The sequence below is a fragment of the Myotis yumanensis genome, unplaced genomic scaffold, assembly GCF_028538775.1.
Source record: "Myotis yumanensis isolate MYYU_CA2020_CCGP unplaced genomic scaffold, mMyoYum1.0.hap1 SCAF_1, whole genome shotgun sequence".
NCBI classification, from domain to species: Eukaryota; Metazoa; Chordata; class Mammalia; order Chiroptera; family Vespertilionidae; genus Myotis; species Myotis yumanensis.
In genome coordinates, this window is record NW_027223752.1 from 9,046,080 (window position 1) to 9,061,374 (window position 15,295).

Genomic DNA, 15,295 nt, shown 5'->3' on the forward strand with positions numbered 1-15,295 from the left:
AATGAATGAATTTACATACAAACACAGCAATTCATGCCCCACCACACAGATGGTTTGCTCTTACCTTCTTCTGACATATGGCAGATATTTCAGCTGTAAGGGGAAGGTACACAAAATATCAACAAAGAAAGAGAGCCCATTTTCAACAAGGGCAGCCATGAAAGGGAGTAAAAACAAGTTTTGTAATACAACCTCTAGACTTACACAAAACAGCTTCTTCCTTGCCTCACGAATTATCATCTACTTATGTTTAATGAGATTAAAAAGCACCTGCATGCTGCAAATACTTCCCCTCTTCTTATAAGTAACTCAACCTTCTCAGACATGACCTAGAATTCAGATCATGTTAAAGCCAAGTAACTTGCATCTCATTTGACAGAAAACAAAATTGAGGGCCACTATGGTTGCATGACTTCTTCAGGGTCACCCAGGCTATCAATTGGGGAGGCAGATCGACCGATATGTCTATGGATCCCTCTTTACTGCTGTTCCATTATACTATGACACTGAGTTGATGTGATATATTTAGGGCTTTACCTTGGACAGGACTTGCTATACAGAAAAATCTTGCTATTTCAATTACTTAGAGTTGAACTATCCATTTATAAACAGTCCTGTCCTAGTGTAAAATCAGCTGCATGCTTATTTGAGAGAAAGCAATTTTCAAACCCATGGGTTGACCAGTTGGAGTAAGGCTGCCAAACTACTGTCTGCTTCAGGACTGACTTTAATGAATAGCTGAAAACTCTTTGGAGTGGGCATACAAATTATCTCCGTGAAAACTGATGCTTGAGAGCACTTGAAAATAATTTTTCCAAGAATGTTAGCATTTCCCTTGAAAGAGTAAGTGTTCAAAAAATGGACTGAACTATTATTTACAGTATCATCTATGTTCCAATTATTTAAAAGATCAAAGGTAAATGTCTCCTAAAATTTGTCTGAAAATTATGAATTAGTGGATGCCAATTGATTGAAATATTCAACTCAGTTTTTAATACTAGTTTTGTGTAACTAATGATTATTTAACAGTTTGCTACCTTACAGTTTATCTTAATCTGAGGTCAGTCACATGTCTAGTTAACTAATAAAAAGTTATTTGTTGCCCCGCCAGTGTGGCTCAGTGATTGAGGGTCAACCCATGCACCAAGAGGTCGCTGGTTTGATTCCAGGTCAGGACACATGCCCGGGTTGTGGGCTCGATCCCCAGCAGGGATTGCTTTTGAAATGAGGCCTCTCCTACTCTTTCATTATCTTCCTCTAAAGCCATTATCGAGTTGCCCCTGTGTGCCTATCTATACTCAGTATGCTCCCAGCTTTTTCCACCTTTCATCTTTCCTTTGCTTTCCAGTACTTTTCCTGGTCACTGTCTCCAATTAGGTGGCCGGATTACCTGCCTCCCCTGGGTGGAAGAGTACTACCTCTATCTATCTGATCTGTCAACTTACCGGGCTTAGCTTTCAGAACTCAAACAAACTACAAGCATTACAATCTCGTCTCCTCATTGAGATGGGTCAGACATACTTTATCCCCATTTTACTGATGGGGAGACTAAGTGTCAGAGTGATTAAATGATTTCCCCTAAAAACACAGTAATAGTGGCAGGAGAAAGTCCTATTATTCAATGTTCTTCACTAATGTTCCTTATTCCCTTTCTGACCTGGCAAACATATCATTGGTAACACTGTTATATATACATAAAACCTCTTAAAACATAATTCAGCAGGGCTTTAATCATACGGAATCCTAATTCCAACAACTCCCCTTAATTTGGGTAGAAATGATATCTCTTCCCTCATTATTAAATGTGTAGGCATATTACCAGCAAGAAATTTATATAATGCTTCATATCAATGAATATTCATAGAATATAATACTTTGGTTACTGTCTAAAGGAGACAAATCGACCATGCCATTAGTCATGATTACTCATGATTCATTCTTTCTGAAGTAAACCATACCTTGCGGCAGAAGAACATCAATCAACCATTCACTGTGGTCCCTATGAAGAAAAACAAAATTCATTTTTTAGCTTCTTAGCGATGTTACCCTTCCACATGAATGTTTATAAGCTACACGCTATTGCTAAAAGGCTTTTAATCGAAAGGAAGTGTAATTAAGAGCATTATCATAATAAACTTTTTCAATGTCGAATGCATTCCAGCTAAATTCTAAATTATAGGCATTTCATCAGATTCAATTCTTTAAATGATACTTTCCAGATGCTAATTAAGCCAACCATAATACATCAGGATGTACACAAAGCTGAGTGTGATTCTGTGAGGCTAACAAGCAAAGAGAACCCACATGAATTATCTGTCATGTTTGAAAACCAGTTTTCCTTTTCTCTGTGGCCTTTTCAACAGGGCCGCTGCTTCAGTAAATGGAACCACTTCCTTCTGTCACACAGAGAACTAGTGCAACTCTGCAAAGCGAAAATCTTTCAAATGAAAGTTTGCTACATATTAAATATCCGACAAAGTAACCTTTAAAAACCAGAGAGGTTAATGGGAAACGTGGATAATGTAACCAATTTAAGTCCAAGTGATTATTCTTATCTCCTCATTGTTGCCCTACTTCCTTTATACCTACCCTGCGATCCTCTGGCTGCATTCTTCACAGAGATACAATGGGGGTGGTTTATCACCCAGAGCTACTGACAGGGAAGGGTCTATACACATCTGAAACACATGAAAAGACAGAATGAAGTCTCCTGTCCTGTTTATCACATTCCCGATATCATGAGCACAAATGTTCCCATACTGACAGTTTTCAAAAGCAAAGTGGAATAAATATGTTTAGTAGAACCCATTCAACCTGTAGCCATTTTTCCTGCACTGGCCTGTGAGTCCACACGGTTGATTTAAATGTGGCTACTGTGGTCTTTCATTTCCCCTGTTATTTGCAATTCTAGTAACAAATGGTTCAAGAAATCTAACCTCATTCCCCAAAGATAAAAAAGCATCTTGTTCAATGGCTGCTGAAATTGCCTCCATCTTACTCATACAGTAATTCCTTCTCTAAACTGGTAAACACAGTGTCTCTCTTTAAGAAAAGAAAAATGCAGTAAGATTGAAAATCATAACTGTTACCAAAAAGCTAGCAGGAACCTCATTCATAAAATTTAGCTTTGAACCTAACAATGACTCACTTTTCACACACTGGAATCTAAGTTCTACATGAATCATCCAACGTTTCATTTCCAGGTGTGTGGTTTTTTTCTTCACACGGAACCTGTCTTGTTTAACCCTGCTGTGCCCTGTTCAGTTTTGGATTCTTTGTGGCTGAGTTTTCATTAGCCTAAGCACAGAGATGAAAAGCGTTCATTTTACAGTTGATCACTGGGATATTTTTAAACATCTGGATATTTTAAATCAAGTGAACAAAACATGTAGATTACTACCTGAGTTTTGCACTTTGCATCAGTTTAAGTTTCTATGACTTACCAAAGTCATTTTGAATTCTGTTCCTGCCCTTCAAGAAACAATCAATTCATGCTATAGCCGATTATGTAGTTAATATGCCACAAATTCTTCTGGAACATCCTTCTGCCTTTTTTTTTTTTTATTGTTTTTACTGATTTGAAGGGGGAAATGCACCAAACTTATAAGCCAAACAGCCTGTCATTTAAAGTTAAAATCCTGAGGTGTTTCAGTGATTGGGGAAACAATAGTTATTATTCCTAAATTTAAATAATTATACCATCTAAATCTGTAAATTATATATCGCCTGATGCTAAAGACCCAGTATGAAAATTTTCCTTAGGTAAGTTTTATGCTTCCTTTGATGCAATGGATAATTACTTTTTGGTATGTTAAAAATCAGGGACTAGCAAACTTTCTGTAAATGGTCAGAGAATAAATATTTCTGGCTTTGTGTGACAAGTGTTCTCTGTCACAACTAACTACTCAAGCCCAGCCGGTGTGGCTCAGTGGTTGAGCGTCAGCCTACGAACCAGGAGGTCACAGTTCAATGCCCAGGTTGCAGGCACAATCCCCAGTGTGGGGCTTTCAGGAGGCAGCTGATCAATGATTCTCTCTCATCATTGATGTTTCTAGCTTTCTCTCCCTCACCTTTCCTCTCTGAAATCAATAAAAAATATACTTTAAAAAAACAACTAACTACTCAACCTTACTGTTGTAGCATGAAAGCAGCCACAAATGATATATAGGCAAATAAATAGAACTTTATTTTTTTTAATATATTTTATTGATTTTTTTACAGAGAGGAAGTGAGAGGGATAGAAAGTTAGAAACACCGATGAGAGAGAAACATTGATCAGCTGCCTCCTGCACACCTCCTACTGGGGTTATGCCCGCAACCAAGGTACATGCTCTTGACCGGAATTGAACCTGGGACCTTTTATTTATTTATTTATTTATTTATTTATTTATTTTGGAATCTCAGTCTTTTTTTTTTCAAATATATTATATTGATTTTTTTACAGAGAGGAAGGGAGAGGGATAGAGAATCAGAAACATCGATGAGAGAGAAACATCAATCAGCTGCCTTCTGCACACCCCCTACTGGGGATGTGCCCGCAACCAAGGTACGTGCTCTTGATCGGAATCGAACCTGGGACCTTTCAGTCCACAGGCCGACGCTCTACCCACTGAGCCAAACCAGTTAGGGCTAAATAGAACTTTATTTACAAAAACAGGCAGCAGACCAGATTTGGCTGGTTTGCTGACTCCTATCTTAGAGAATTATCTGGGCTCCAAACTATTACATAAAGTGATTTTCAAATAGTAAAATTAGAAGCAAAATGTGATAAAATGAACTATAAATTCCAACATATTTTCATTGTAATTCCTATCCCAACATTTGGCTCTTGCCCCACAAGTATTTTTTGTTTTTTGCAATCTATTGCAATAAAAATAAATGTTACTTTTCTATTTGGCAAATCATTACTGCCTCGGGGTATAGCTCACTATTATGAAAATATTAGGCTCTTTGTGAGGATAAATCAATTTTCCCTGAGTCTTTCCCATGCACCCCAGGTAGACCTCTTCCTCACCTTTACTTGCATTTCTAATGAGTCACCCATAACTCCATCAGATAAAGGTTTTTGTTCACGCCACTTAAAAGGAAAAACTCCTAGGATGTTAGAACTCAATAGAGATTAGCTAAAGACCTCTAATGTGTTCAATGAATTCATTAACACGATCCATCTGATTTGTGACTAATAATGTCAATTCTGTTCTACTCTGAACAGATCTGTTTACACCCATATTAATATGTTCATATCTGACCTTGCATTAAAAATATTGTTCTCTGTTCATAAATATAATATATTCCCAATGTAGAGGTTTTGGAAAATGGAGAAAAGGAAAGAAAATTTAACTACCTCAATAACCCTCCATCTCAATGCAATCATAGTAACTGACGTTCTGATGGGCATTACTGATGGTTTTTCACAATGAATATAAATATAAATATACAGATACGCAATTTTTAAACTAAGTTGGCATCACACTACACAATTTTATAATTTCTTTTTCATTTAACATTATTGCATAAGCATCTGGAAGTTGAGTACCCTTGATCTACATGTCCTAAGGCCATATCCCTGTGCATTTGGGAAGTGCTCATATTGTAAAGAAAGAACAATACCATGCAGACCTGTTGTCATGAAAAATCATGTCTTGTCAACTAACAAGAATGTTACCTTTCTGGGAAGTATAAAGTGAAAATATAAAAGACTTTTTTTTGTGATGAGTTCTGTGAGTGGAAGCCAGAAATCATCAGGAAGTCAGAGAACCCCTGTGAATGCAGTGTGACATAAAACTAGAGGGAAAATAACTGAAAAAATTGGAAAATATCTCCTTCCTGTTGACATCTGAGCAAACCCAAAGAGGGCATTGTGACAGGCAGAAAGAAGGACGGATATAAAAACTAATTTCAATTATGGGAACCAAGTCAGTCTCGTACTGTGAAGAATTAAGCTGAATTCCATGAATAACATATAAACTAACATTTCGTCCAACAACTTGCTGACAATTTGACCACTGGCAATACAATATGAGACCAGGTCTAATAAAACAGTACCTTCACCGCTGGTTTGTTAATTGCGTTGTGGCATTCAATGTGCTGACAGTGGATGGGATTCCAAGCTGTAAAGCAAAGCATAACTGATGAATACTTCTCATTGAAATTATTTGTGCCCTAGTAAAAAACACAGCAGGTACTTCATTAGTTTTCTTTTACCGAAATAGAATCATCACCAGAAGCCTTCCTAAAATGAGTTTTAAATATATGAAAAATGTTTAAATTGAGCAAAGATATCACAACTCCATCATCCATTTTCCTATGGGAGGAGACAATCTAATATAAGGCGGCATATACAATACCAAATAATTACCTCACAATGATATACCATTGGTAAGTGCTCTATGATTTCACTGGATCATCCCAACAACTCTGTGGGATAGATACAGCAGATCAATAACCTCATTAAATATATGGGTAAGTTAAAGGTAAAAAGGTTAAGTAGCTTGCTATGATCACAGGATTCGTAAATGACTAGATGAGAACTAGTCGAGTCTAGCTAGGACTAGAACTTGGTTCTTGACACTCCGCTCTTTTCACTGTAGTATATACTGTGCTAAACATCCTAGATTTTTGGCACGAGGCAGTGTTTCAAATTGATAGCAATTGAAATGAATGATAAAGCACCTGCCACCATTCCATTTGCTACCCCACCCCATCAAATTGGGAGACTGGAAAGATGACTTTCTCGCCCAAGCGAAATGCAGGTCTCTCTCACATGTGACCCACAAATTAAATCTCTGCTAGTTTGCTAATACCCAACTCCTTAACACAGTATAACACACAGAGAATGAGGATAAGAACCAAGGAATTATCATCATCCAGACGATCCTGTAGCCCGAAGAACTTAGCTAACATTTAAAAAGTAATAGAATTATAAGTTGAAAGTAGAACATTTTTCTAAATTGTCATATTCTAATCTTATAGAGCCATGTTTGGCCTAATACAGAAGAATTTGCAGGTGAGAGGACATTGTTAGTTATATATCAAATTATAATTCCAAAATATTTACTATTAATGATTCAGCTTAATTTATGCTCTAAACATTTTATAAAATTTTCTATCTAGAAGTATTTTAAGTTCAAATATTCTATTTTCAATATTCAATATTCAAAGATTGTTAGACTAAGCATAACATTTTGTGTCTAATTTGGAATTCAAAAAAAGACAATCAACAGAGCCATTAACCTTAAAAAATATACAAAGAAGACAAAAAAATAAGTAAAGACCAAAACCACTACTCTTATAACAGTATTATATTGATTCTATTTTTAGAGAGTGAGAAAGAGGAAATGAGCAAGAAATAGATGAAGAAATTACTTGAATATACGCATTCTATAACTATAAGATTTGTTTCCCACATGTGGAAAAGTCAAGATGAATATAGAGAATAGCAACAAGTTTTCTTGTGTATTTAAAGAAACCTAAAAAAAAAGAGTGCCTTTAATCAGTATAGGAGTTCCAAATACATAGGACATGAAACCTCATTTCTCCAAACCCAAATTCATAACAGATATCACTAATCCATAAGAGCATTCCATCCTGCTGAGTCCAGAAATGGCCTTAGAATACTTCTCAAAACTGAGCTCTAGGAAGTCACCACTAATCAAAGATGAAACCACCCAAGATAAAACCATCTCTGAATCTGTGTATTATGAGAATATCTGCAGGGCACTTTATAAATATCAAGGCGATTTTTCTTGACATTTTTAGAATAGAAGTAATACTCAAAATATGTAACAACTGCTATAGCATAGGCACAAAGAAATCAGACTATGCAACAGCCATAGAACTTGATTAAAGTAAAGACTCTTGTTCTGCCAGAGATTAATGCTTTATATGTGGATGGTGGGGATATGCAGGAGATCCTATTCCTATAATTTTTTATTCTATTTTTATAGAATAAAACTGAATTAAGAGCAGGTAGTAGTTCACCAAATTTACACTGTAGTTAAGCTTACTAGAATAGTGATTCTTAGCTTTGGTTGTGTTTCAAAAATCATCTGTCAAGGTTTAAAAAACATGATGCCTAGACCCCATATTAGATCTACTGAATCAAAATCTCTGAAGATAGAGCACAGGTAGTTGTAATTGGGAAAAATATTACAACTGATTGTAATATATACTTTACCATAAGGCAAATATAATAAAGATAGATCTCCCTTCATTTGAAAATAAAAACAAAAATATAGCATAGCCAAAACCAGTTTGGCTCAGTGGATAGAGCGTTGGCCTGCGGACTGAAAGGTCCCAGGTTCGATTCCGGTCAAGGGCATGTACCTGGGTTGCGGGTACATCCCCAGTAGGAGATGTGCAGGAGGCAGCTGATCGATGTTTCTCTCTCATCGATGTTTCTAACTCTCTATCTCTCTCCCTTCCTGTCTGTAAAAAATCAATAAAATATATTTTAAAAATATATATATAGCATAAAGACATGGCAGACAAGAGGTCTGCTTCCTACTATGACAGAGTAACTGGTATTGGACATGCCCTCCTACCATAAACAACTAAAAAAATGGAAAATATATATGAAACAACTATATTCAGAAATTGGACTACATGTAGTACAGGACAATGATCCTTGAGAAAAGAGAAACAATGAAATGACTCCTACAACCACCCCTGCTTTCTTTCTGGAAGCAATTTCCAGACCTTGGCCTTGGAAGAGGAAATATAAGCACAATAGGTTGGTTTTATTGAGTTGTGGTGAACAAAAACTGGCATTTAGAGGGGCAAGGTGACTTAAATTTGCTGGGTAGAGTACCAAAGAAGAAGGGGCTGAGCAAAGTAAAAGCTCCAGAAATCTGAATATGAGTCCTTTTGGGGGTTTGGCTTTATACTAAACATGTGTAAGACAAAACTTAATTTGGCTTCATAGAAAACAATTATGAGGGATAACCTAACTAGAGGTCTGGTGCACGAAATTTGTACACAGGGAGGGGGAGTTGTCCCTTAGCCCAGCCTGTAACCTCTCCAATCTGGGACCCCTCGAGGGATGTCCGACTGCCTGTTTATGCCCAATCCCACCAGGCAGTCGGACATCCCTCTCATAATCCAGGACTGCTGGCTCCCAACCACTCGCCTGCCTGCCGGCCTGATTGCCCCTAACCGCTTCTGCCTGCCAGCCTGATCACCCCCCAACCACTCCCCTGCCAGCCTGATTGATGCCTAACTGCTCCCCTGCCGGCCCGATTGCCCCCAACTGCCCTCCCCTGTTGGCCTGGTCACCCTTAACTGCCCTCCCCTGCAGGCCTGATTGCCCCCAACTGCCCTCCCTTGCAGGCCTGGTCCCTCCCAACTGCCCTCCCCTGCTGGCCTGATAGCCCACAACTGCCCTCCCCTGCTGGCCATCTTGTGGCGGCCATCTTGTGTCCACATGGGGGCGGCCATCTTTGACCACATGGGGGCGGTCATCTTGTGTGTTGGAGTGATGGTCAATTTGCATATTACCTCTTTATTATATAGGATAATTCCTACATCACATTCAGGGTTGGGAGATATTCAAGTTCCAACCAGCCAGAGCGGAGGGAACTCAGTAAAAACTTGGAATATTCAATGGAGACTCTAAAAAGTCATGTCATAGTAGGAGAGCTGAACTAACATTAGTGAAAAAGCCTCCCCAGGCTCCCCCTAACAAAGCATAAGAACAAGCCTTGGAAGGGTTAAGCTAATCCACCAGTTACTTGACTGTCAAAAGAAACTTTAACACACTATAATGGAAGACAACAAAATCCAGACACTTCATAATGTAGCATTCTTGAAGTCCAGCATCCAGTCAAAAATTACTTACTATTTGAAAAGGACGGAAAATGTAACCCATAATTGGGAGAAAAACTGGGCATTAGAAACAAACCCAGAAATTACAGAAATGTGGTAGTTTTAGCAAACAAGGACTTTAAGACAGCTATTGTAAACATATTTAAAGAAAAATATGAAAACAATGAGGCTAGATATTAAAGATATAAAAAAAAAACAAATGAAATTTTTAAAAATTAAAAAATATAATACCAAAAATGAAAAATTCACTAAATGGGAGTAATGGCAGCTTAGACAATGTAGAAGAAAAGATCTGTGAATTAGGAGACATAACAACAAAAACAACCCAAACTGAAATACTAGAAAAAAAATAAAGAGAGCTTCAGTGAGCTGTGGGAAAATATCAGGCAGAGTAACCAAGTGTGTTTAAAAGCCAAAACGGTGCAATGGGGGCAGGGAGTGGCAATTATTTGAAGAAAAAATGGCCAAAATTTTGCAAATTTGATGAAAACTATAAACCCACAGATCCAAGAAGCTCAATGACTCTTAGGTAAAATTAAAGCAAAGAAAATCACACCAAAACTCATTAAAATCAAACTGATAAAAACCAATGATAAAGAGAAAATCTTAAAAGCAGCCAGGAAAAAAAGACACATTACTTACAGGGGAACAAAGATAAGAATGATCGCTGATTTCTCGTCAGAAACAATGCAAGCCAGAAGACAATGGAACGACATCTTTAATAGGCTGAAAGAAAAAAACTGTCAACCTAGAATTTTATACCCAGTGAAAATATCCTTCAAAATTGAGTATGAAATAAAGACTATTCGAAGACAAATACTAGAGAATTTATTGCCAGCTGAGCTCCACTACAAGAAATGTTAAAGAAAGGTCTTGAGGCTGAAGGAAACCTAGGACTTACACAAAGGCAAAAAGAGTTCTAGAACTTTGTAAATATAATGAATAAAAGACTTTCTAATCATATTAACATATTTTTAAAAGATGATTTATTGTTTAAAACAAAAATAATAGCTATGTAGTGTAAGACCAATAATATATAGAGAAAGAAGTAAAATATTTAATTACAAGAACAAAAAGGATGAGGGGGAAAATGAAAATGTACAGGGTTCTAACATTACATGTGAGGTAGTATAATATTATTTTAAGGGAGACTGTGAAATTAAAGGTATATATTATAATCATTAAAGCAATTTTTAAAAGAATGTATACCTAGTAATTCAATACAGAGATAAAATGAAATACTAAAAATAACCCAAAAGAAGGCAAGATATTAAAAAGAAAAGAAACATAGAATAGATGGGACAAGTAGAAAACAAGTACAAATGCCAGGCTTAAGCCTAACTGTATCTGTAGTTACATTAAATGTAAATGTCCTAAACAATAATTATATTACATGTAAATGGTCTAAAAAGCAGAGGTTGTCAAATAGATTTTAAATTTTTCAAAAAGCATGACTCAAATATTTGCTGCCTGTGAGAAACACTTGAAATATAAAGATAGATATATTTTTTTAAAAAAGGTAGATATATTAAGAGTAAATAGATAGAAAAATTTGTACCATTATATATGATTAGAATAGCATTAGCAAATGCTCATCATAAGAAAACTGGAGTGTCTATATAAATATCAGACAAGTAGACTCCAGGACAAAGAATATTACCAGTAATAAAGAGGAATATACAATGATGATAGGGTCAATTCATCAAGATGACATAATAATCATAAATATCTGTACATCTAATGATAGAGTTTTAAATTACATGAAATGAAACTGACACAAATAAGTCCATAATTCATGTTATAAATTTCACCAATCTTCTCTTAGTAATTCATAAAATAAGCAGACTGAAAATCAGTAAAAATAGAAAGCTTAAACAACATTCTCAACAAGTTAACCTAATTAATAATGATAGAATTCTCCACTCAACCACTGCAGAATATACATTATTTTCAGGGACACATGCAAAGTTTACTAACAAAAACAATATTCTGGCCCATAAAATAAGCCTTAAAAATGTATATGTAGCAATACATAGAGTATCATTCCTGACCACAATGAAATTAAACTGGAAATAACAAAAACATATCTGGAAAGTCACTAAATGTTTATATTTTTGAAAAAAACACACATCTCAATAATCCATAAATCAAAGAAGAAATCACAAGGAATATTAGAAAATATTCTGTATTAAAATACAATAAAATCACAGCATATCAAATTTGTGGGATGCAAGTAAAGCAATGTTTAAGGGGAAATTATAGCTTTAAATTATTTTATTAGAAAATACAAAAATTCAAAATAAATTATTTATGTTTCTACCATACCAAAATAGAAAAAATTAAACTCAGTGTTATCAGAAAAAAGAAAATAAAGATAAAGGCATAAATCAATGAAATTGAAAATGGTTAAACCAACAGAGAAAATCATAAAACCAAACATTGGTTCTTTGGCAAGTTCAATAAAATTGATAATTCCTCTATCAAGCCTAATAAATGAAAATATAGAGAAGAAACAAATTACCAATATCAGAAATGAAAATTAGGACATCACTGCAGATCCGACAGATATGCTAATAAATTTGATAAGTTAGATGAAAATGATCACATTCCTCAAAAATCACAGATTACAAAATTATAAACTCTGGCTCAATAAGAAAGAAAATCTAAATGCCCTACAACTATTAAATTGAATTCAACAATGTAAAATCTTCCCACAAAGAAAACCTCAGATCCAGATGGATTTACCAATAAATTCTATTAACTATTTAAGAGAATAAATACAAATCATACATAAACTCTTTCCAAAAATAGAAGAGGAGGAAACACTTCCAAACTCATTTTATGAGGTCAGGATTACTCTGTTAACAAAACCAGATGAAAGCATCACAGTAAAAGAAAACTAGATCAATACCCCTCATAAATATAGAATCAAGAACACAACAAAAAATTAGCAAATTAAGTCTGGCAATATAATACAGCTGAAAATGTAAAATTTATCTCAGGAATGTAAAGTTGGTTTAACAATGCAAATCAAATCAATGTAATTTACCATATTAACAGAATGGAAATCATATGATCATCTCAAAATATATTTGAACAAAATAGGAAAAAATGCATTTGACCAAAACTTATATTCATTCATGACAAAAACTCTCAGCAAACTAAGATTAGACAGGGACTTCCTCAATCTGGTTTTAGATAAAAGCATCTGTGAAAACCTTCGACTCCCATTATATTTAATGGTGAAAGCCTTAATGCTTCCTCCCCACAGACTAAGGGGATGTGGGGGAAGATATTCAATCTCAGCACTTCTATTCAACACTGAACTGGAGACATGAGCCAGTGTAATGAGAAAAAGAAAGAGAGGAAGGAAAGGGGAAAAGGAGGGAAGGGAGGGAGAGGGGGAGGGAGGAAGGGAAGGTAGCAAACAGGCATATAAATTAGAAAGAAAAAAGAAATGTTTTAATTATTTTTATTTTCAAGAGAACAAAATCTTATATACAGGAAACTTTAAGAAACTTACAAATAAGCTACAAAACTAACAAGTAAGTTTAGCAAGGTTTCAGGGTAAAAAAATCAACATACAAAAATCAATTAAATTTCTTTATACTGTCAATGAACAATTGGAAAATAAATTTTAAAATAATGACATTTACATCATAAAAAATAGCAAATACCTAGGAATTAATTTTAAAAAATAAACACAAGAATTCTATACTGAAAACTACAGAGGGAAATTTTTAAAGACCTAAATAATGCATCATGTTCATGGATTAGAGAACTAATATTTTGCAATGTCAATTCTTTCCAAATGGAATTATAGGTTTAATATAACCCAGATCAAAATCCCAGAAGTATTATTTTCCAGAAATGAAAGCTGATACTAAAATATATATGGAAATGCAAAAGACCTAAAATAGCCAAGATGATCTAAGAAGAACAAAATTAGAGACTTGCACTATCTGATTTTAAGACTATAAAGCCAAAGTATTTAAGACAGTTTGTATTGGTATACAGATCAATAAAACAGAATAGTGTCCAGAAATATACCCACACATATATGGCCAAAGGTACAATACAATTCAAAGGAGAAAGTATAATCTTTTCAACAAAGGGTGTTACAAGGAAACAAATAAACCATACTCACCATGCACAAGAATTAAATTTAAGCAGATCATAGACCTACATGTATAAGCTAAACTAGAAAGCTTCTGGAAGAAAACATTGGAAACTATCTTCACAACCTTGGATAAGACAAAGATTTCTTAGGCATGAAAGGCACTAACCATAAACCAAAAATTACATTTTTGTTTACAAACAACTCATGCTCCTCAAAAGGCAGTGTTAGTAAAAGTAGAAAAGCAATCCCTGACTGGAAGAAAATATTTGCTATATATATATAGCTGACAAATGACTCAGACCACAGTACATTAAAAATGCATAACAATAATAAAAAAGACAAAGAACCCAATTAATGACTATGCAAAAATATTCATCAAATACTTCATAAAATATCTGAAATGACCAATCCTACCTAATAAAAGAGTGATATGCAAATTGACCATCACTCCAACACACAAGATGGCCACCCCCATGTGGACACAAGACGGCTGCCACAAGATGGCCAGCAGGGGAGGGCAGTTGTGGGCAATCAGGCCTGAAGGGAAGGGCAGTTGGGAGGGACCAGGCCTCAAAGGGAGGGCAGTTGGGGGCGATCGGGCCGGCAGGGGAGCAGTTAGGCGTCGATCAGGCTGGCAGGGGAGTGGTTGGGGGGTGATCAGGCTGGCAGGGGAGTGGTTAGGGGCAATCAGGCCGGCAGGCAGGCAAGCGGTTGGGAACCAGCAGTCCTGGATTGTGAGAGGGATGTCCAGATTGGAGAAGGTGCAGGCTGGGCTGAGGGACACCACCACACCTCCCTCCACCCCCTAACCCCGCCCCCTCCCTCGTGCATGAATTTCATGCACCGGGCCTCTAGTAAGCATATAAAAAGGTATTCAACATCAGTCATCAAAGAAATACAAATTAAAACCACAATGAGATACACACCTATGAGAATGGTTAAAAATCAAAACACTGACAGCTGTGAGTATTAGTAAGGGTGTATAGTCTCATATAATGTTCAATGAAATGTAAAATGGCATACACACTTTACAGAGCTATTTAAAATTCTTTTATAAATTATATGACCCAGCAATTCCTCTCCTAGGTACATATCCAAGAGAAATAAATGCATATGCCTACAAGACTTACGTAAGATGTTCACAGTAGTTTCATGTAAATTGGCCAGAAACTTGAAATAGCTAAATGTACATCAATAGCAAGGTTGAAAAACAAACTGTGGTATATACATACCATAGAATACTTAGCAATAAAAAAAAACCTACTAATATCATCAACAATACAGATTAATCTCAGTAACACTATGCTAAATGAATGAAGTAAGACACAAAACAATAAATCCCTGAATCATATG

General features: G+C 35.7%; 1 protein-coding gene across 1 annotated transcript in view; it reads right to left on the reverse strand.

Annotated features, from left to right (window-relative positions):
* Positions 1-15,295, reverse strand: part of LOC139009254 (protein unc-79 homolog) — a 224,255-nt gene that overhangs the window by 124,524 nt on the left and 84,436 nt on the right. The window contains 4 exon segments of the mRNA XM_070413424.1: positions 65-93; positions 1,959-1,999; positions 2,590-2,678; positions 6,046-6,110. Of these exon segments, the coding sequence (XP_070269525.1) occupies positions 65-93; positions 1,959-1,999; positions 2,590-2,678; positions 6,046-6,110 (224 nt within the window).